General features: G+C 41.3%; 1 protein-coding gene and 1 pseudogene across 3 annotated transcripts in view; one reads left to right on the plus strand and one right to left on the minus strand.

Moving 5' to 3' along the window:
• Positions 1-2,181, plus strand: part of LOC127640528 (MAP/microtubule affinity-regulating kinase 4-like) — a 45,998-nt gene extending 43,817 nt beyond the window's left edge. The window contains exon 18 of one of the 3 annotated variants that reach the window (XM_052123154.1): positions 200-397. In XM_052123154.1, coding sequence (XP_051979114.1) covers positions 200-264 — 65 coding nt within the window. In that variant the 3' untranslated portion in view covers positions 265-397. Of the gene's footprint in view, positions 1-199 lie in introns of all 3 variants that reach the window. The other 2 variants (XM_052123161.1, XM_052123147.1) reach the window with 2 other exon arrangements.
• Positions 2,182-5,229: 3,048 nt separating this feature from the next.
• Positions 5,230-23,150, minus strand: LOC127641106 (creatine kinase M-type-like; annotated as a pseudogene).
• Between the last annotated feature and the right edge of the window lie 1,336 nt (positions 23,151-24,486).

Genomic DNA, 24,486 nt, shown 5'->3' on the forward strand with positions numbered 1-24,486 from the left:
AAGAAAGTCCTACTCCTCTGAAACTATATGATATGAGTAAATTACAAAAATGTTTTTGGTGAGCTAACGCTTTATGAGTGGACTTTGTTGACAGTTGCTATGATGAAAGAATGTCCTTCCCCGGTAACTCTAGCATTTGATCTTTTTCTGAAAATCATCTGTCATTATTTCTGTCATACTCTTTCTCTCTCTTCACCAGTGGCTATGTATCTGGGGATCAGAAAGCGTCCGAGCCCTGGGGCGGGGGAGGGGGGTGGTATGTAAGGGGTCATCTCTCCCGTCCCCAACGGGTCCCTGCAGAAGTGGTACTGGCCTTGCATGAGGCAGCAAGGGGGTGTGGCTGCCAGGTCCAGCACGCTGGCCCATTTCTGCTGTGTTGCAGTCATGGGGCGGCTGGGTCAAAGGTTGGATTCCAAGCTGAGGTGTGCCAACTGAGTGTGGGTCCTGCAGAGGCAAATGGAGTACGCTACACACGCCTGTGGGGGGCTCCACTCGCCTTCAGGCACATCGCATCGCAGATCTCTAAAGAGGTGGAGCTCTGAGGGGACGGGGTGGAGACTTGACTTGAATATGCCCCCTCACTATATCTGTTATAATAGCGAACTGACTTTGACCCACCCACCAATGTGTAATAGACCTAAAGCAACATCTGCTCCCTCCTCCAGTCACCACTCAACAAAAACCAAAACTTTAAACACACATATACACAAACACAGTCACATTAAAGGCATGGAACACTAATCTCCCTGACATGGGGAAATCTACAAAAACAAGCACATCCCTTCATGCACAAAATAAACAAGAGTGCTTCTTAACATGGATACTCACACCCACAAATGTACACACACACACACACTCTCTGAGCATCTTCATTCACTGGATCTGGATTGAATCCAGTTTAGTATTTTTATTCTCATTCAAGTCATGAAAATCTTCAATAATTGATGTCATTCTTTTTTTTTAACACTTTTGTATGTTTTCAATTTTTGACATTTTAAACGGGTCATACATTTTTTATGTTTTTGTGATTAATGTGTCTTACATTTGTTATTCCGTAGTCATAAACTGTAGAACTGTAGCTGCCAATTAACTATATGCACAAACATGTAGTTGGCGAACGTATCCTAACATCATCATAGCTCACAGTGCCCACACAAATCTAAATCAGACTTGCTGGTGAACACAAATTTGATGAGGCTGTCAGCCAATCAATCACAGACTCATCACGGAATACTCTACACTTTGTTCTTGAGATTGTCCAAGCAGAAACTATTTCCTTAAAAAATGTGTTTTTCTTATGTATAATGGCAGTTTACGTATTACCTACTGATTACTTTATTGTCCAGATATAGAAAAACATTTAATGCCAAATGACTTTTCTTGCCCCTTCTCAAGCTGGCTCTGTGATTGGCTGATATCCCTTTTTGTATGACTGCTCTTCCGTGATTCTTTGCAGTTGGAGTTACCTATCCCTTTATCCAATCAGAGTGGGGTTGAGGTTATAGAGCATGTGATTCAGATTTGGATCTAAGTGATCAGTGTTAAAAGCACACTTCCTGCATTGTAGATATGTGAAAAATGTTCACGTCTTCTATTGGACCGTTTCACACGTTTTCTATTGGATTTAATTCTATTGTCAAACCTATCGTAATGTACATTTCTATATTTTAATTGCACCACTTAAATAGAGAATCATCATGGTCTGGATAACTAAATTTTCTATGCACCTCCAGAGTAGAAAGATAAATATTAAGCTAACTATTGCATCTTAGTAATTGCCAACTTTATGTCAGCAATTATAAATTCAAAGTCATACAATTCAGTGTTCCAGGGATTTAAATTATTTATATAAAAAAAAAAATAATAATTTTGATCGCTTAACCAACAATGAGATATTACCTCAATGCACCATTTACTGTATCTAAAATGCAGGATGTTTTCATGCAGGACTGCAGGAAAAGGTTTAGTGCTCTTACTGCAGAATAGATTTTTAGAGGCAAGTGCACCAATTGGGTTTAGAAAAGAATGTATGTGTTGTGTGTGTGGCAGGTTTGCAATCTTACATTGAATAATTTGGCTAATATTCCTTATAACTCTATGTCACATAAACAGAGTTGCAATTTAAAAATGGACAGTGGATGATCTGTATGGCATTCTGTCTGACCTGAAAATTATGTGTTCTCTGTGGCTAATTATTGCTTTCGTAGCTGTCTGCTACAAGCATGTTATTATTTTATATATATATATATATATATATATATATATATATATATATATATATATATATATATATATATATATATAATATTATGTGCAGGTCTGGCACTTGAATAGAAGGTATATGCTGCTGCAGAAAAAAAAATTAAGCTCAGAATTTTTATTTTTTTTAGGAGTTTAAATTCTTTTGTCATTTTAAATAATGCCTTTTGCTTGCTTTTTGAAACTAGTTCTGGTCAATTGTTGTATAACAAGACCCAAAATGCATTAGATGTCAATTAGCAAAGCATAAAACTAACAATAAAATTCTCAATTTAGTGAAAATGTAATTATTAGTGCTGGTGATGGTGCAATAGCAATAGATGTTACTGTTATGTCTACAAGTTGTTTTCTATCATAGTTTTAAGCCATGCTTACGCCCTGTTGGTGCTGCCAGCCCATGTCCAGAAAGCTAACGTGGAAGAACATGAAGAGTACAGCAATGCATTAAGGTGTACAGGATAGTTCTTGCTAGTTCCATGATTTACTATGTTGGTGTGTGATACCCTTTGATTGGCTGAGGTAGCCATTATGCTGTCATGTTTGAAGCATTTCATAGATACTGAAGGATTACTTGTTGACTTTCTTCATGCTCATAATGGCATCTCTCTCTTTGTTCACGAGAGGGTTTTGATTTGGCTCGAGATTCTAGTTTACAGTGCGGACAATAAGGTTGGTTCTTAATTTGTATTGTTTCATCGACAGTAAGTATGTCAAAGGCTGACCAAGAGTCACACTTAGATTATTCTTTTTAGTTTCAGAGTTGAGTGACTCCACAGGTTTCACTGTGGTGCTTCGCCTTTAACCTTTGACCTCAGCCACACAATGAGCCCTCCCACCCAGCACCTTTGCCTCATCCATCCTCTTACTAATCCACTTTTTTTTTTTTTTTTTTGCCTTGCTCACTTTATTCTTTTTCTTTATGCTGCACATTCAGAAAGACACCCTGTTCCTTCTCGTCCAATTGCGAATAACTAGAAATCCTTGTGTCATTGTTCTGTCCACTCTGTGACTGGACTCCTGTTGTGGAGACATTTCCTGTTTCAAACTGAACAGAGTGCAGGTCCTGGACCAGTCTGGCTCTGTCTGGTTTGGACTGCTGAGATCTGGATCTGTTTGATGTCCATTACCACATATGTGCACTCATGTTGACTTGAATCAGCTGCATACTTCTGCTCTGTGGGTAGTGCCCATTTTTGGCCACCGGTAGGCGACAATGTCTTAAATGTGAACACATCTATTTGTGTATATTTGCACAGGTACTTAATTTATTTTCTAGAATAATTATCTTGGGAGAAAAAAATACATGGTTTATTTCAGTCAGACATTGGCTTTATATAAAGATTATGATACTGAGGATAATATTGTGAGTATAGTATTTGCAGTATCTTAGAACAGGTTAACACATAGCTAGAGCAGAAACCCTCTGCTAGCTTTCCAGATGTTTCTATGTGTGCTGAACTGAAACACCAACCTGCAATCCTGCATGATATGGTGAAAGAGAGAGAGAGAGAGAGAGAGAGAGAGGATAAATGGAATAACAGAAAGCTTGAAAGAATAAGAGGGAGAGAGAGTGTTTGTTTGCTGATATGTGTATGAGTGTGCATGAATGTGTGAGTATTATAGCCCTACTCTACTAATTCCGTTATCTCGCTCTCTCTCTCTCTCTCTCTCTCTCTCTCTCTCTCTCTCTCTCTCTCTCTCTCTCTCTATCTCTCGCTCTCTCTCTCTCTCTCTCTCTCTCTCTCTCTCTCTCTCTCTCTCTCTCTCTATATATATATATATATATATATGTAAGAAATGTTTGTTTGAGATGACTAGGGCAGATCTTTGCTGTGGCAGCCATACTTGACCTGGAGAGAAAATGTGTTGGTATGAATGAGCTTATTAATGTCCAAGGCATTAGTGTGCTGCTGAGTGTGTTCTGTCTGAATGGTAAACTCCCTCCAGTTCAGTGTTGTGCTGTCTGTGATGTAAACTGTCTGTCTATGACATTGGATTTCTCATGATGCATTTAGCTAATATGCAATATGTATACGAGAGAGAGAGCAAGAGAGAGACTGAGAGATTCCATTTCAATGCTGTTTGTAGAAAGATTTTTTTTCTTCCAGATGTCTTTGCATCTCTGGCCAAATATTAAATTGGAAACAAAAGATCTTGCGAGAAATAAACTTCACTGATGTTGGCATCTTTGCTTGTGTTCAGTTATTTAATTTATTTGTATGCTGATTAAATGGTTTATTTAGCAGATTGATATTGACCACTGGTTGTAACAATGACAATCTATAAATTAGTTACTTCCGTGATCTATTTGGCCAGAATATCCTGCAGTTATCAACATTTTACAACGTTTGAACTTATCAGACTAGCAATTGTTTTGTCTAATGTTAACAAACATTGCCTAACTTTTGTAACGTAATTTCTTTCTAAACACAAATGTTTCCAATAATTCAAAACAACAGCATAAGATATGGCACTTACCTGCTCAGATTACACGTTTTCAAATATCCGTATTTTCCTTTCTGTTCATTCGCTCTGATAAGATGACCTGTATCCATGTTCTGTGTTATAAAAACACTTCTGTTTGTTTGAGTGGCCCATCCAGCCTGACACAACAACACTGACTCAATTATTGGTGTGAGTTTAGGTTGGGACTATCTTTTTATCTGCCCCAAGAAGACAGGCGAGTGTCCTGGAAAGATGATTAAAAACAGACTTTTTTAAATTGTGTGAATTTTGTAAATTCACTAATGGTGCAGAAATGACACACTTCACTTTTAAATAAGGCATCTTTTACATTAACATTTTTAAATTGTTATAAAGAAATAACTAAAGAAATAAATAATAATGGACTGTGCTCACACAAAAGTGATGAAATATTAGAAGTTGTATGTTTTTATGGGGTATCTTTATTTAAATACAACTTGATTGACTTGATTCACGTTTTACAACCAAGGTTAAAATTGAGGTAAAGCCTCGACGACAGGTACTCCGCATTGCTGTCAGATTGCACGATGGACTGAAAAAAAATAAACAAAAAAAGATAAAAAAAATAAATAAAGGCTCCCACTTTAATTATGAGCTGGGATCATGCTGTAGATGGCCTCGCCCTTCTCCAGCTACTTCTGCAGCTCAACCATCCGTTTGACGCCATCAACTACGCACTGCACCTGTTCAACCTCAGATGAGCCAATATGGTCAGCATTGGAAATGTCAAACATGCCACCAACGGAAGCGGTCTCCACACCATCTGACAGAAACAGAATAAGCTGGTGAGACTGGCAGGGCCAGCCAAACTAAACATTTGTTTAGGGCCCCCCCAACACCCCCAATTAATTTATTTTCTGCCCATCAATTACTCTAATCAACAAAACACACAACCGTTTCAATGAAACGTAGTATGTTTCGTTTTGTATAGTTTTCTAAATTTCTTAAACCTAATTTTGGAACTAGGATGGAGGATTTTAAAATGTGTGGGAGCCGAGAGGATGATGCGCGCAGCACTCTGCTGTTTCCGTTTGTCAACTGCCAGGAGCAGTAGCTAGGTAACAGACATCCAGCCATCATGAAGTAAACGTTCCCACCTGGATCAGAGAAATGCTGTTTTCCAGAATCAGACGATAGTGCATGCCAGAAGCATGGCCTCTTTTAATATTGTTTGCTACTTTTTGTGTGCTGGATTTTATCGTCATTACAGTGGAAACACATTAAAATACTACATTTTTGGGCATACAGAACTGTAAGACATCATTATAGACTATAAAGGGTCTACCTTTATTTGTGTAAACTCACAATAACAACAAAACCTTGTGCTTTTGTAAAATAAAGAAAATACATCCATCTCTGTCTCCGCAAGCATATTTCTGAAACACGCCACAAAAATGAACTGAAACTCAAATACTTATCACACAAACATGAAACATATGTCTACTTTTAAATAAAACAATTCAAATTTAAAACAATTTAAAATATGTAAATTTAAAATATTATCCTGCAATGTAATCTGTATGAAACAAAGCTATATTAGTTGACATGCTATTTTATATAAACATGTACATATTTTGCTAGTGGGACTGTTTCCAGAATTGCCAGCCAAGATTCAGAGTATTGAAATTTGAAATATGTCCTAATAAGCAAGTTTTAGTTACATTTAAAATTTTGTTTTGACTAAAGCAGGTATTTATATTGTATGCTGTGTGATATAAATATAATATGTAATATGATATAAAAATAATATGAATTTTTAGATTATATTTTAACTAGCTTTTATGCTGCTTCATTATCATCAACAAAGCTTGCAAATATGTGTTCAGGTTAAATGAGTGAAATGCACTTTAAATATGACCATATTAGAAAATCAGCATATTATAATGAATTCTGAAGGATCATTTGACACTAAAAACTGCAGTAATTATGCTGAAAATTCAGCTTTGATCACAAATTGCATTTTACAATATTCAAATAGAAAACAGTTGTTTTAAATTCAAAAAAATATTTCACAATATCAATGTTTTTGCTGTATTTTGGATCAAATAACAGCCTTGGTGAGCAGAAGAGACTTCTTTTAAAAACATAAAAAAATCTTACTAATCTAAACATTTTAAACAGTAGTGTAGGTCTAAAGTTTTTAAGTAAAGTTTTATGTAAAGAAAATGTATAGTCAGATTACTTGTTTTAACTTAAACTTTATTGTGATCATTTAGTCTCCTCACATTCATTCTCTCACAGTCACATTCCTCATTGATAGGCCCAGGGGAGGGTCTTTGTCTCCTCAGGTGTGAATCATATTAATATTCATGATTATCCACGCCTCCTCGCATATGGCCTTTCTAACACTATGTGTCTTATAAAAGTGAAAGGACTATATTGTTTTGTATGAATGAGTGATCAGGATGGTTTTCACATAATTTTGTAGCAAAAACTCTAGGCTACAAGATGCAGTTCTCAAAAGGCTTAGTATGTGTTATATGGCCTTATTTCAATGACTTACATTTTTTGTTTTTTCAAAAACCAAGTATAAACTTTATTTTCTCAAAAATACAAACATGTATGTTGCTCACATATTATTGTAGCCCAGTTTGTGCTGAATACAGTGTTATCAGACTTTAGCCATTAATGTGTTTTTAAGCAACTGAAAAAAGCACAAATGTCAAGGCATCTCAAAATTCTCCAGGGCCCAAAACACCCTCAGACCCCAGAGGGTTAATTTTAATGCTCATTCCATGCATTATTTGTATGTATAATTTCCTTCTTCTCCTCAGGAGCATTATTAAAGTATTCCGGGACAGGACCACAAACCACCTCCACCGATGACACTGCTAGTGAATGGCCCTTACTAACTGTTTTGGTAACTTATTGGTAAAATTCTCTATCTGAAATGAGAGCTTTTTTATTTAAAAAATATCTAATTTCTCTTCTTTTTGGCTGGTTCAAAAATCTGTAAGGCCCCATACACTATTTTTGTTTAGGGCCCCCAAAACCCTAGGGCCGGCTCTGTAGACTGGGAATGTTGAAGTGTCTGTCTATCTTCCAGGAAATAGGCAGAATGATAGCCTTGGTCACCATGCACTGTTTTTGTGTATATAAAAAAATATCTAATGAAAGTGAAGTCTACTTAACATATTTTGTGTTCGGAAGAAACAACATGGAGATGAGTAAATTGCTTTTTTGGTTACTATCCCTTCAAGTCATGCTTTAGCTACAGTACATAACAGTGCTGCATGTCTCCGGCTTTGTAATCATACCGTCAAATATTTATGTGATTTATGTTTGATCCCACATGACATAAGTGTGCATATGTGTATGTTACATGTTTAGATACCTGTGCCACGCTTTTGCAGGCGCAGTCTGTTCAGGATCTCCTCAAACTTCGGGTATGTGCTCAGCTTAGGCAGCTTGAAGTGGACTCCACCACGCAGACCTGTGCCCAGGTTAGAGGGGCAGGTCAGAATGAAACCAAGATGCTCGAATCCATGATTGTGCTTTTTAAATATTTCCTCAATCTGTTAATTCAGAACATATACAGTAAATACACATTCAGTGGTGGAGCATAGAGGTTTACATGTGCATGTTTATGTTTCATCTATCTGTCCCCACAATTTAAATGGCTTAATAAATATACTAAATAATAACTGATTTAAAATCTAAAGATGACAAAAGCAAAGTTAGAGTATAGAAAATATTTTTAGGTCAATCTGAAAACAATAGAAATCCAATTAATGATAGGAATACCAATGTGCTTGTATGTGTGCGTACATGTGTGTTCTCCATACCCTCTGAACACCTCCTTCATGTTGCCACTCTTCTGCATGGAAATGACACGCAGGTGATCCTCCTCGTTCACCCACACCAAGAAGGTCTTTTTCTCATTGTGCCTGTGTGAGGTTATTACTTGAACAGGCCCAAATTAGACCACCATTCAAATAATGAGGTTACTAACTTTTGCCCTATGGCTCCTATCCTAATCACCCAACATATATCAACGATCCTCTACCAATTATTGCCTGTAATATAGGTTGTATATGAGTCCTCTGAAACTAATATATTATGTATATGCACAATCCTTTCACTCACCAAATGCCTCTGGCATTAGGCCAGTCACGGGCCATACCAGCAGCCAGCAGCAGGGGGGAGATGGGTTTGTCAAAGAGGAAGTGGTCAGCAATCAGCTGCTCCTGCTCAGCATCAGTTATGGACTTCAAGGGGTAATACTTACCCTTGAACTCTCCGTCTAAGCTGTTCAGAGCTGGAGAAAGAAGCCAACATTGCTCAGTGCAGAGATCATGTTCTTATTCTGAGAAGGTTATACAGATTTCATTGTTATTCTTGGATTCACGTCGCTTAATGTTTTATGTGATTTTCCACCCTTACATGTTATAATCCCTAGGGTAATTTCAATTGGGCAAATACAACTGATTGGATATCAGTCTAGTACTACTAGGTGTACAATGCGTGACAGGTTTGTATATTGTGCACACATGTATGTTTAATTACTATACACACCTTCAACAGATATCTTCTCCACAGATCTGTGCTCTCTGCGGCTCTCTGCGGCTGTTGGCTGGTCATCACCACCCTAAAAATGGAAATTTTCACTTTAAAATTCAGAAATCTTAAAATCAGTTTTTTTTTCTCAAAACTATTGTTAAACACTAATAAATTATTATTTATTACACTATTGTTAAACACTAATAAAAGAACAAAGGTATCAGAAAATTGTAGCTTTAATAAGAATTAAGCTATATATAATCTATTTATGCAGGGCAGAATGTTTGATAACATTATTCAATTTATATATTTTTCCTATCTGTTAGACAGGTAGGAAGGCCACAGGTAAATACAACATTTATTCTAATGGGTTATGTGAAGATTGTTTTCAGTTCACTTAAAAGTTGTTATTTTCCATAGCCTAATAAATGTTGAAATTGATATAGCTTTCAATTATACTGTCATGTTGAATGTCTATCATTAATGTTTTAAAAAAGCTATTTCATAGACAGTTGTTTTGAACTTGCTGGATTACATTCCAGCTGCTGTAAGAAGAGGCTACAAACGATTCGACACCGGCTGCATTTTCACACGCAACAAATTGATTTTGGAAAAATTTTTACCAAAAAAAGTTACGGACTGCGGCTTAAAAGTCATATTGTTACATTAACCAGAAACAAATGTAAACAAGTATAACACACATTACACTGAATTTTTTGTTTGTTTTTGGTGCCACCCCAAGATTTTGCTGTGGCCTCCACTGGCCACCCCATTAAGATTTTCTGGGGGCGCCACTGCATGGCATGGAGCAGACTGCGGTTTGGCTGTGACATGGTGCAGTCTGGAGCTTGACAGAGACATGCATGGAGTAGACTGAGTTTCGGCTGTGACATGGCATGGAGCAGGCTGAGGTGTGGCTGTGACATGGCATGGAGCTGGCTGAGGCATGGCCTGGAGCTTTTTTTTATTATTATTAATGTTTCAAGGTTCCACTTCTGAAGTGTTTCCCTCACAAAGGAATCCATCACATCCTATTTATAAAATATAGGTCATATAAAGTGAATTAACAAAATGTAATTTCAATTTCAAGCAATGGGCTTCATTAACGAGGCGATATATATATTTGTATTTTTTTTATTTATTTTTTTTATGTATAACATGCACGTGAACTGAATGAATGAGTGATCATTTGTTTTAGCGTAGTGAGTGGTGTTTTCAGACGGTCCCTTACATCTGCGAAACCGAATGTCGAACGTCAAACTTTACCGCGCTAAAGCTGGATTGGTGAGTATGGGGCGAAAATTGCAGGAGAGACAGAAGAGAAAGCAGGCAGCAGCGTCACTGTCGCATATTCAACATGTTCAAAAAGACTTCCAAACAGGGTACGGTTGTTATACTTGGTAAGCAATTTGACAACATTGTAGTAAATATTTTCAGTGCATCAAAAAGTGTTCTCGTTAAGATACCAGCACAAATTAGTGCATAAAAATCACCAGAATGAAGTATTTCAACCTTAAATACAAAATGAGGGCAAAACCTGCAAAAATGTCCACTTTATGAAAAAAATAATTTGATCTAACATTTCATTTTGAATTATTTCTTAAAGTGTTGCAATATTTATATAGCTAATGAAAATTCCATCATCACAAATACAAAAAATACTGTGGACATGGCCTCAGTCACTTTTCACTGTCATTGAATGGAAAAAAAGATGAGCAATGACAGAGGCTGTCATTCTGCCAAACATCTCGTTTTGTGTTTCATGGAAGAAAGACTATCATTAGGGTTTGTAACAACATTTTGTGAGTAAATGATGACCGAATTTTAATTTTAGGTTATCTATTCCTCAAAATTTAACAGCATTGTTTATTTTTTCCCTTTCTCCATTATGGCATCAGGTTTCACAGGAAGAATCAATGAAGGACATTAGTCTTACACTCTCCAACATTCCACCGAGTGTGAATAACATGCCAGTCTCACATGCGCTTACACACACACACATACATATATACAGTCAGGTCCATAAATATTGGGACATCGACACAATTCTAATCTTTTTGGCTCTATACACCACCACAATGGATTTGAAATGAAACGAACAAGATGTTCTTTAACTGCAGACTTTCAGCTTTAATTTGAGGGTATTTACATCCAAATCAGGTGAACGGTGTAGGAATTACAACAGTTTGTATATGTACCTCCCACTTTTTAAGGGACCAAAAGTAATGGGACAGATTAACAATCATAAATCAAACTTTCACTTTTTAATACTTAAAAATTACAGCTCAATTACAGCCTGAAGTCTGGAACGCATAGACATCACCAGACGCTGGGTTTCATCCCTGGTGATGCTCTGCCAGGCCTCTACTGCAACTGTCTTCAGTTCCTGCTTGTTCTTGGGGCATTTTCCCTTCAGTTTTGTCTTCAGCAAGTGAAATGCATGCTCAATCGGATTCAGGTCAGGTGATTGATTGACATTCCACTTCTTTCCCTTAAAAAACTCTTTGGTTGCTTTCGCAGTATGCTTCGGGTCATTGTCCATCTGTACTGTGAAGCGCCGTCCAATGAGTTCTGAAGCATTTGGCTGAATATGAGCAGATAATATTGCCCGAAACACTTCAGAATTCATCCTGCTGCTTTTTTCAGCAGTCACATCATCAATAAATACAAGAGAACCAGTTCCATTGGCAGCCATACATGCCCACGCCATGACACTACCACCACCATGCTTCACTGATGAGGTGGTATGCTTTGGATCATGAGCAGTTCCTTTCCTTCTCCATACACCTCTCTTCCCATCACTCTGGTGCAAGTTGATCTTTGTCTCATCTGTCCATAGGATGTTGCTCCAGAACTGTGAAAGCTTTTTTAGATGTTGTTTGGCAAACTCTAATCTGGCCTTCCTGTTTTTGAGGCTCACCAATGGTTTACATCTTGTGGTGAACCCTCTGTATTCACTCTGGTGAAGTCTTCTCTTGATTGTTGACTTTGACACACATACACCTACCTGTGTTCTTGATCTGGCCAACTGTTGTGAAGGGTGTTTTCTTCACCAGGGAAATAATTCTTAGGTCATCCACCACAGTTGTTTTCCGTGGTCTTCCGGGTCTTTTGGTGTTGCTGAGCTCACCGGTGCGTTCATTCTTTTTAAGAATGTTCCAAACAGTTGATTTGGCCACACCTAATGTTTTTGCTATCTCTCTGATGGGTTTGTTTTGATTTTTCAGCCTAATGATGGCTTGCTTCACTGATAGTGACAGCTCTTTGGATCTCATATTGAGAGTTGACAGCAACAGATTCCAAATGCAAATAGCACACTTGAAATGAACTCTGGACCTTTTATCTGCTCCTTGTAAATGGGATAATGAGGGAATAACACACACCTGGCCATGGAACAGCTGAGCAGCCAATTGTCCCATTACTTTTGGTCCCTTAAAAAGTGGGAGGCACATATACAAACTGCTGTAATTCCTACACTGTTCACCTGATTTGGATGTAAATACCCTCAAATTAAAGCTGAAAGTCTGCAGTTAAAGCACATCTTGTTCGTTTCATTTCAAATCCATTGTGGTGGTGTATAGAGCCAAAAAGATTACAATTGTGTCGATGTCCCAATATTTATGGACCTGACTGTATATGTGTGTATACTGTAGACAAAGGTTTTGTCTTTCTTTTGCTCATTGTGTCAATTCATTGCTCAATTCATTACTCCAACTCTAACATTTTGTGTGACTCCAGACTAATGGTTCAAACATACAGATTCACGGGGTGTAATATTTGAAGATTTGGTTGCTTGGGGGAGGCTAGTATCATTGACTACAGGACTAGATACAGAGGGAGGTCCTTGCCCTGTGGTGACACCCCATGTCCCCTCACATAGATCACACTCGTACAGCTGCCTTCTATTTGTCCTGCACACATATGGTGATTAATTTTGTTTCTCTTCTGGTTATGCATGTGGTATGGTATACAATAATATACAGCAACATCTTTCCAAATTATCTAAACCAAAGGCAATTTCGAACAATTTCATGGTAATCATTCAGCTATATAGCAAATGTCTTGATTAAGGTGTCATCTGGAAGAATTGACCTACCTTTTCTATATAGAAATAAAGGGATGTTGCCTTGCAATCGTGCAATATTAGTTCTTTCAGTTAGGTGTGTAAGAGTTGACTTAACTGTCAGAATGGTCCACTAATGGGGAAGAGGTTGTGTAACATCGGTTTGCATATATAACGAAAGAACAGAATTTCCTTACAGCTCCAGCTACTGCACAAGACAGTTACAACACAAAGAAAGTAAAGAGAGACAGAAATTTACTGCATATCTTCTTGCGTACACAAAACTTGAGGGGACTAATGTTGTTCAACACTGTCAAATCTAAGAAATTGAATTGAAAATGTAATGAAATTGAAAATTTAATTAATAGTACTTTTGAAAAATATGTTTAAAATGTCGCCTAATTGGGGCTGACATGTTCAGATCACCAGATGAATACTACACAGATTATTACAGAACCCTGTAATTGGACACTTCTGAATAAATGAATCATGACTTTTGTATAATGGTGCTGCATTCACACCACTAGGTGTCAGTATAAGTCTAAGTTAATTTCCATATCAGCCAGCACAACAAATACAAAAAATTCTGAGTGCACCTTTAAGGAATGTAGTTGTTGAGCTGTGTGATAACTACATGTAACAGTACAAGTAACAGATATCAAGATAATTCCCAAGAGGATCGGGATCATGTTGAAATGTTTGTTTATCAAATCTTTTTGGTTAATTTGGGTTTGCTTCTCAGCTACCAATAAGAATACAGTACTGTAAGCTTGTTGTGTTTATTCTGTTGGTTCCTGTTTTTTATTATGAAAAGTTTTGTTCCCGTTTCCTAGTCATGTGATGCCCTGTTTTCTCTCCATGTTTATGTGTCTTGTTTTCATTGGTTCTTAGTCTTGTTATTGGTTCTTTCATGTAATTGGTTTATGCTTATTGTCTTGTTATCTTGTTTAGAGTTCTGTTTGTTCATTGGCTTATGTTTCCCCATGTCCATGTATTTAAGCCCTCATGTTTGCCATTGTCCTTTGTTGAGTATTGTTGGTGTAGCGTTGTGTCGAGTTCATAGTCGAGTTATGTTTAAGCAAGTCAAGTTCATGTTTATTTTTTGTTCCAGTGAGGTTTTGTCAAGTTCATGTTTTGTGTCTAGTCAATCTTTTGTTCATATTTGTAGTCAGGGTGTTTAGATATCACGTCTGTAAATAAAATTGCACTTGGGTTCTTCACGTTATCGTCTCTTCATTCAGCAATATTACAAAGCTACATTTAACACTGTACAAATACCTTCTGCAGAATTACACAGATTTTCCCTCAAAATCAGCACAGAAAATGAGAGAAAAGCCCTGGGAATTCTCAAAATTCCATCTGGGCCTGCTAGTAACTAACTAAAATGAAAACTAGCTGGAGCTGTTTACTGTAAGACACACATACATATTGTACACATAAGTGGAAGTGAGGCGTGGACTTGAGAATCTCTTGCATGTAGTCTCCATGGAGAATTAGTGTGTGTGTGTGTGTGTGTGTACAGGGGAAGCCATGTCATCATGCTCTGTAGTCTTGATGAACGTAGCAAGTTAAGCAGCAGCAGCTAATAATATTGGCCTTTGAAAGAGCAGCAGGTAAACAGAGTCTAAACACTTCACATGACCTTCAGCCATGCCTGGTTTTAAGGGATACTCCTTAAAAAAAAGAGTGTGTGTGTGCATGTCTGTTCTAGCATGTTTTTGTTTCCCCCTGTGCAATTTTGTAACTTTGTATTGCAGCACTTCTAATGTGAAAGTATCCTTAATCTCTAATGTTGTGACATTCCTCATTTGTAAGTCATAAATCTTGCATAAGTCTGCTAAATGAACAAGTGTAAATGTTAATGTGTGTGATGCATGTACACTGTGTGCCCAATTATTAGGCAAATTGTATTCCTCAGGATTCATTTTTATTGTTGAACAAACACAAAGCTCTCAGTCAATCCAAAATGTTATTGAACCTCAAACCTGAATGTTTTACAAAGAAAAGGTGATTTTTGTCTTTCACAGGGGAATATATAAGTGTGCACAATTATTAGGCAACTGTTACTGTGAAACATTATTAGGCAACTGTTACTGTGAAACATTATTAGGCAACTGTGGCAAGGCGGAGGGTGAGGCAGGGTCATGATTATACACCCCGGTCCCTTATCAGGCTAATTAAGCCTCCGAGAGGGATAAAGGCCGATGGCAGACGGTGGTGCGACGAGAGAGAGATGTCCGTCATGTGTGTGTTTGTGTCTTCTGTTTTAAGTTTACCAATTAAACTATTATTTACATTTCCAAGCCGGTTCTCGCCTCCTCCTTTCCATTGAACCCCTTTACAGCAACTAAATTACAAAAATAATTTCTCCCAACTCAATTGCTTTTTCTAAATTTTTAGAGAAGGTGCAACAAATACATAACACAAAATGAAAATTAAATAACATAAAAAATATTCAGTGACTAATATAGCCACCCTTCTTTTCAATAACTGCCATGAGCCTTCATCCATGGAGTCTGTCAGTTTCTTGATCTGTTCACGTTCAACTTTTGCTGAAGCAGCAACCACAGCCTCCCAAATGCTGTTCAAAGAGGTGTATTGTCTTCTCTCACTGTAAATCTCACGTATGAGACGAAGTCAGGTGAGGAAGGGGGTCAAGTCATTATTTGGGCATCTTTGAGGCCCTTGCTGGCTAGCCAAGCATTGGAGTACTTGGATGCATGTGATGGAGCCTTTTCCTGCATAAATAAATCCCTGTGGAATTTCATTTTCAATAATTGTAATATAATACTGCCCTACAAAGGCAAAATGCAGTAAATGTGCCTGAAACTAAGAAAAAGAAATGCCTTCAAAGTTGACTTTACGTAATGTGGATTTTGTAGTTACTGCAATTTGCTCTCACTGTTTTCTCTGAATTTGAGTATAAAAGTGCTAAAGTGTCCTACAGAGCAAAAACGCAGGAACAACACCAACTGTGAAACTGAGAATTGTATTGTCCTGCCAAATGTGTATTATGAAATCTGTGACTGTTTCTGAATCAAAGCATAGTTGAGCCAAACCCATCCGAAACAAGACAGATCAAAGTCTAAGACTCAAATTCCTAAATGTAATATACATGGTACCGCATACAATGGCGGCATTTCCAACATCAGGCTGAATGTTTCTTGTGGCAGGGCGGAGGGCGGGGCCGGGTCGTGATCATACACACCCGGTCCCGTATTAGGCTAATCAAGCCTCTGAGGTTTAAAGGTCGACTGCAGGGGATCGTGCGGGAGAGAGAGAGATCGTTAGCGGAAATGTCCGTCGTGTGTGTTTGTGTCTTCTTTTAAGTTTATCATTAAACCATTATTTATATTATCAAGCCGGTTCTCGCCTCTTCCTTTCCATTGATCCCTTTACACTGGTGCCGAAACCCGGGACCGGGTGTGTATGATCACGACCCGGCCCCGCCCTCCGCCCTGCCACAAGAAACATTCTCTTTGCGGAAACATGCTGTTCCTTAATGATCCAGGCTCAATGGTTTCTTTTTTTTTAACTGTGGTGCTGCAAAATCAGGATTAGAGTAGACTGACTGGGCAAGTGACAAATGATGATTTGCAACATCACTATTGGCATTCCACTAGCACAGCTCATTGTATTTAGTTTACAGTCATTCGAATTCTGGGCCAGGAACAGTTTGTAAGTACCGCACTGAACCAATAGTGTAAAATCGTTTGATGCCTTTTTTTCATGAATTTTATTGCAACAACAATTTTCAGTGGACGGACAGACGGATTGATTGATTGATTGATTGATTCCATATCTTCCTGCTCTTTCTCTCTCTTATAGTATTTCTAGCCCCATGTCTCTATACTGACCTCCCTCCACCACAGCCTCTCTGTGTATTGGGGTTGTATTGCAATGAATCAGCAAATGACTCAGGGAATCAGTTAATCCAAATCAGCAATTAATGCTTTTGATTAATGAAAAATCTTGCCATAATGTTCTCATAGAAACATGATCTTAATCTAAATTACACCTAGAATTATGTTCTTATTCCTCGTGAACATTCATTTATACATCTACAACTCTCTACACGGGCACAGGCACTAATAGAAATCCTGCAGTGGACATTCCAGCACCCCCTCATATATATTAGAATTATTCACTTGGTGTGTTCTGCTTGCTTATGTTGTTATAACCCTGCATAAATGTTAACATTTTCAGTAGATAGTATATGGCTTACTGTTTCTATGAACACAGTCCTTGCTAATCAAAACTAATTTGGTCTGACATGTACCTTTGGAAAATTATTTTTTATTTTATTTTTTTTATCTTCGAAGTGAAATAACCAATAAACCAAAAGTTTACTTGTTTTTCATCTAGAAAGAAATGAAACGTCTAGGTTACGTATGTAACCGCTGTTCCCCGATGGAGGGAACGTGACGTTGTTTCAGAGAAGCGACACTAGGGGTCTCTCTTGAGCGCCGATATACACCTCTGATCTATGAAAAAAGGCAGGTATTCTTACGTGCAAAGGCGACCAGCTGTATCAGCTGCACGTACCCTTCCCCAATGCCTCATTAAAGCCATCAGAATCTTTCTGGTTACTCTGGAGGGGGGAACAAGGTGATGGCCGCCAAGCCTGGCTGGGCCTCTTTTCTCTCTATGTTTCTCGCATAGAGCAACTACGGCTGGGGCCCTTACATGCATTAAGGGAAGGGGGTCTTACCCCTTCTTTCAGGGGGAGAAGACTCTGCGGAGGCCACACCTACCCTGCAGGGGAGGCAAAGAGTGGCGAATACATCACATGGCCTGCTTAGGACCTATGTGGGAAAGTTGGTGCGGTGGCAGCTGTAACTGCCTAAGGGAAACACGGGGTCCGCTCGTGAGGGGACAGTACCACGGAATTACACACAGGGGGAGTCCGAACAGGAGGCCTTACCTGTGGAGCACCTATTCCAGTACAGGGTAGATTGGGTACCCGTAGTGGCTTGGGTCGGCGAGTTCCTCCGCTGAACTGCGGACCCAAAAGGGCTAGGGAGGAGTCAACCAGGGACCCGAAGATGGGATCTCCTGGGAACAAAGGCGCACTATTTTACCTCGGCTGAGGGTAAGGGCGCCAGGCGCAAGCAATTCACGTGGCCAGATCGTCAGCGTGTTACCGAGTTCTACAGGCTCGGACCTGAGAGAACACGGGACGATACTGACTCAACTCGGAGATTGTAAAATCTCGAAAAAGTGTTAGGTGTTGCCCACCCTGCTGCTCTGCAGATGTCTGCTAGGGAGGTGCCCCTGGCCAGTGCCCATGAGGACGCAACACTCCTGGTGGAGTGAGCTCAGACCCACAAGGGGGGGGGGCACGGCCTGGGTGTGATAAGCCAATGAAATGGCGTCAACAACCCAGTGGGCAAGCCTCTGTTTGGAGACAGCGTTCCCTTTCTGCTGTCCCCCGAAGCAAACAAAGAGCTGCTCAGAGCGTCTAGAGTTCTGCGTGCAGTCCAGATAGATACGCAAAGCACGTACCGGAAACAGCAACGAAAGGGCTGGGTCTGCCTCCTCCCGGGGCAGCACTTGCAGGTATACTACCTGAACTCTGAAGGGCGTGGTAGGAACCTTGGGCACATAGCCCGGTCGCAGTCTTAGGATCATGTATGTGTCTGCCGTACTGAACTCCAGGCAAGTGTCGCTAACAGAGAACGCTTGCAGTTCCACGACCCTCTTGATGGAGGTGAGCGCGATCAGCAGGGCAGTCTTGAGAGAGAGGGCCCTGAGTCCATCTGAATCTAGCGGCTCGTCTGGAGGCCTGTGAGGATGATCGAGAGATCCCAGGAGGGAAACAGGTTAGGCTGGGAGGGAGTTAGCCTCCAGGCACCTTTTAGGAACCTGATAATTAAGTCTTGCTTACCAAGAGACTTGTCATCTATCGTGTCGTGGTGAGCTGCGATGGCGGCGACATACACCTTGAGGGTGGAGGGGGACAGCCTCCTCTCCAGCCTCTCCAGTAGAAACACGAGCACTGACCTAACCGCGCACTTCTGTTGGTCTTCAGCCCGGGAAGAACACCAGTTTGCGAACAGACACCACTTTAGGGCGTAAAGATGCCTGGTAGAGGGGCTCTGGCTTGGTTGATAGTATCTATGACGGTCGGTGGTAGGCCGGCTAGATCTTCCGCATCCCGTCCAGGGGCTAGACGTGGAGGTTCCAGAGGTCTGGGTGCGGATGCCAGAGCGTGTCCCGTCCCTGAGAAAGGAGGTCCTTCCTCGGGGGAATTCGCCAGGGAGGGGCTGTCATGAGGAGTGTGAGGTCCGAGAGCCAAGTCCGGGTGGGCCAGTAGGGGGCCACCAGAATGACTTGCTCTTCGTCCTCCCTGACCTTGCACAGCACCTGTGCAAGTAGGCTCACTGGGGGAAATGCATACTTGTGCAGCCCCGCGGGCCAGCTGTGTGCCGAAGCATCTGTCATGCATCTGCCAAAGCATCAGGCCAGGTGGTAGGGTTTACGGGGCATAAGTGGAGCGCAACTGCCCTATCCACCTAGGGAATCGCCGTGTACCCATGGCGCGCTCAGCCGTCGAGGGTGGCGATGGCGGATGAGCAGGTGGCGGTGTGACAAGTGGAGAGGGGTGCTCTCCACGAAGACGTCAGCTCATCATGCACCTCCAGGAAAAACGGGACCGGGGGGCGAGGCTGTGAGCGGCGCCCAGACCCCAGGAACCAATCGTCCAGCCGTGATGGCTGTGGGGAGGATGGAGGGTTCCAATCCAAGCCCACGCTGTTGGCTTCCCGGGAAAGCATGTCGGTCATCTGTGCGTCGGCCTCAGCCTGGGCGTGCAGGCCCGAAAGCGGCAGCCCAGGGGAGTCCTCAGCGTCAGACACCGCACACTCCGATGTCGCGGCGAGCTCATCTGCTTCTGTCTCTAGAGGATAGGCTGACTGGCTGTAAGGCGAGTCGCCGTTGCCTCGAGCACGGACGGGAGTCAACGAGCGTCCCAGGGTGCGGGAGGTCCGAGGGGGCGTACACGGCGGAGCTGCACCCGCTGCCATCACCAACCGTATCGTCCTCAATCCCGTGGGAAGAAGGAGCAACGCGGGGGGCGGCTGGAGTGGCTTGCTTACGGTTGTGGCCGTCTGAAGCAGAGAGCACTCTACCGCATCCAGGAACAACACAGGGGCGGAAAGGCATTTTTATAAAGACGCGTCCTTAAAAGGACGTTCAACGCCACTGTGTTTTGCTCTTTTAGAGGAAATTACTCTTTTAATAAAATCACTCTTTTATGAATAGGACTTGTGAGAGTTCTTTTTTATCTGCGCTGTCGAAGCGCCCAGGGGCAGGAATGGAGAAAGCCGCTGTTATGCGCCGTAAGATCCAACAGCATGCAGCAGAGGAATACAGGAACTGGTGTGTAACTCGCAGCAATTGCAGACACGACCATCGGCTCCGAAGAAATTTTCTGAATGAACTCCCATATTCGCCCCGCTTAAAAACCTGTATGTCCGGGGGCAGGATATGCAAATACCGTCTGCCAACTTCTCATTGGCCTTTTTTCATAAAAAAGAGAGCGACAGAAGGGGAAAGAAAGTTAGAAAACACTTAACATAATCATGTACAAAAATAATTCAGCTTGATTTATTCTTTTTTCATTCAAGTGTATAAAATAAATGTAAGACTTAAGATTAATTGATTTGCACAAGTGGATCGACGTGACATGCCCATTTCTACTGATTGGTCAATCTGCAATATCATCTGCTCTTCCTCATTCCTTTTCTTCAGAATAAAAGCCTTTTCATACCAAGTTGAAAAAACCGCAAGTTCATCCCTTAGCCTACATTGAGTTGAATTTCTTTTTAGAATACAACAACTAACCATGAACTGATTGAATAAAATGGCACCCTTATATATTATTTAGTTGTATGTATCTCTTTAACAGCTGGACTACACAATCTGTATGAAGACAAGATTTTTCCTTCACTATATGCGTTCAAACATTACACAGTAAAATATTAGGCTATATTTTATGGACAGCAAATGTGTATAAAACTTAATGGGATAAAATAATTGTTGTACATAAGTAAGGCTCTTCTAGCCACAATTTGATTATTTTTTGTATTATTATTGTCTTATTAAGGCCCATACCCCATGTGAGTGCCTTGATGTACCAGCAATGTGATTCAGTTTGGATGGACTAGGCTACACTTTTAATACAATTTTGGTGTACTACATTTACCTTTTTGTTCCAAAAAAAGTTTAAAACAGATGAACAATTACTCATATGATCAATAAGTTAATTACAGGGATTCGTGCTTTGAGTGAGAGGGGCCATTTTCAGGTTAAAATCGTATTTATTTTTTTAAATTAGCCATACAAAATGCAACTGCATGTCAGCCAATGTAAATCAGAAATAGGGTGCATTTGGTTTAATTTTATTTAATAAATTCAATGGAATGGTGAGTGGGTCTCGGATAGACGGTAAGTATGGTGTCATTTTTATGTCACAAGAACTATTATATTTCACTTTCTCTAGCACATTTGTATTAGTGCTGGATGAAAATGTAGTGAACTTTGAGTGTACAACACACATTCTGTTCCTAATTGTACACATCAGTCTGGATTGCTTGAGTTAGCATGCCATCTCGCTTTTTAATATTTTTATAAAAATTCTGGATAGTTTAACCTCATATGTAGATTTGTAGACTACTGATGATTTAGAATCAGGGGAAAAGACCTTGGTGTAAGTCATTAACAGGGGAAGTTCTGTGGTGATGTGCTTCAGTTATTTTGTTTATCATATTCACCTGCAGTGCCTTGTCAAATGTACACAAATGAGTGCATTTTAATTAGTTAAAAGCTAATTTGCATATCAATGTGGCGATTGTGATGACGTTATTAGACACAAATTTTACTGTATTCACCTGTAGTGTCTCCATTAAGTGCAGTACGGCCATTTATGGCCATGAAATATTGCCTTAGCTAAACTTTAGCTAACTTATTACATTAGCTAGTGTTTTTCTCTCCATAGAAAAATGATCCAGCTGGGGCCTAAAAATGCTCATAAAATGTGCCAGCGAAGGCATCCTTTTCCATTCCTATTCTTTCAGGGGGTAAAGGCCCGCAGAGGCCACACCCTGCCCTGGAGGGAAGGGGAGGGTAAAATGTTGCAAATACACCATATGGGCCGGATGGCCGGACATGGGAGAGGCACGGTGGTAAGTCCTGCCCTTCGTAGTGGGGAGATTCTACAAACACAGCGACCGGGGCACAGAGGGTCTGCCACAAGGAAGGGGAAGACCGTGCCGTGGAAGATACATCGCAAGGTTAACAAGGAAACCGAAAACCTGTGGGGCACTTACCCAGTACAGGGCATGTGGCACAAGTACTGGGTCTGACCGCAAATTCCTCCACAGAATTCATGAGGCATGCCCTACATACAGTATATCTGCTAGAGAAGTGCCGTTGGCCAGTGCCCACGAGGATGCTCCACCTCTCGTGGGGGCGGCGACCGAGAACGCCAGCGATCTAACCTGAGGAGAGAGGAAACTGCTCTTTTCTTGACAATGTGGGTGAACAGAAAAGAATGGAACAAAAGATTTACCTCCAGGCCCTCCACAGGGGGAGGGAGTGGTCTTTACACCAGCTCCTGGGTTCCTGCAGTCAGCTTCTTCCTCAGGTGGCCCGTCTCAGGGCCGCTTGGGAGTCCTTTTAGGGGTCTTGGCTGCCAGCCGAGAAGCGGGGGGCTTCGCTCTCCTGCAGGGGGCTCTGCACCGTGGGCTAGTAGTAGGCTCGAGCTGGGGCGGAGCTGATTTCGCTTGAGTTGCCGCAGGGGAACACCCTCGGCGAACAGACGAGGTGCGCACTCTTGAGCCATGCTGGGGCAAGATGTGCTGTATGGCCTCTGTCTGTTGCTTCACCGGCAAGAAGTGCTGGGTGAAGTCCTTGATGGTGTCGCCGAAGAGGCCGGCCTGGGAGATGGGGGCATTGAGGAACCATGCCTCCTCTGCCTCCCTCATCTCGACCAGGTTCAGACATAGGTGGCACTCCTGGGCCACGAGTGTGGACATCGTCTGCCCAATGACTCGCGCTGTGAGCTTCGTCGCTCGGAGGATGAGATTGGTTGTCGAGCCCAGTTCTTGTAACACACGGATCAGAACTACCCTCGTGTAACTCTTTCAGAGCTTTGGCCTGATGGACCTCAGCTCGCCAAGCACTTCCGGGAAGAACGAGACTGGAGGGGGGCGTGGACCAAACCCAGTTGTCAGTAGCCCGGGCAAGCATGGCGGTCAGCTCCATGTCGGCCTCAGACTGGGCTGCCACACCCGAAAGCAGCAGCCCGGTCGAGTCCTTGGTGTCTGACATCACCAAGGTGCTCTTCGATGCAGCGATCGACATCTCATCTGGCTCACGAGCTCCGGAAGAGACATAAGGCTGGTGGTGAGGCAAGCCTGTCTCATCCTAGTGCTGGACAGAAGCAAACAAGCATACCGGGGAGTGGACGTTCCGTGGGGAATTCCTGGCGGAATCCATTGAAGCCCCTGAATCACCTCAAGCACCAAACAAAGCGGTTTCGTACCCATAGGTAAGAGGAGCCGCAAGGGGGACAGCTAAAGTGTTTTTCCCTCGAAAGAAGGAAAGCCACGACCGCAACATTGCCATGGTTTCACTCCCGCAGTGAGAACATAAACCATCCACCAACACTTCCTCAATGCGCTTATAACCCAGCCCAGGCACGTGAGGGAGTGATCGTGACCATCAGAGGCGGAAAGGTAATGACCGCATACAGGAACGGCACAGAGATTAAAGGCATCTTTAAAAAGATGTTCAACGTCACTGTGCCTGCTCTAATAGCCTAGAGGAAACACACACTTTTTAAAGAGGAAAAGCTCTTTAAAGCACTGTCGAAGTGCCCAGGGGTGTAGTCTGCAGCGGAGTGCAGAGTGGAGATAGAACCCCTGGAATGCGCCGTATATCCAACAGCAATGCTTCGCAGAGAGGTGAATGGACAGCAGTAGTGTTCAGCTTGCTGTTAATACAACCGCTCGGCTCCGAGGAAAAAGTCTGAATGAACTTGCCTGCTGGCCTCCCTTTAACCCGTATGTCAGGGGGAGTGGTATGCAAATTCAACTCGCCAATTCTCATTGGCCTTTTCTCAAAGATCTGAATGTGAATCGGGCTAAAAGAGCGACCCCTAGTGTCACTTCATCGAC

This window comes from Xyrauchen texanus, chromosome 4 (genome assembly GCF_025860055.1).
Source record: "Xyrauchen texanus isolate HMW12.3.18 chromosome 4, RBS_HiC_50CHRs, whole genome shotgun sequence".
Lineage (NCBI taxonomy): Eukaryota > Metazoa > Chordata > Actinopteri > Cypriniformes > Catostomidae > Xyrauchen > Xyrauchen texanus.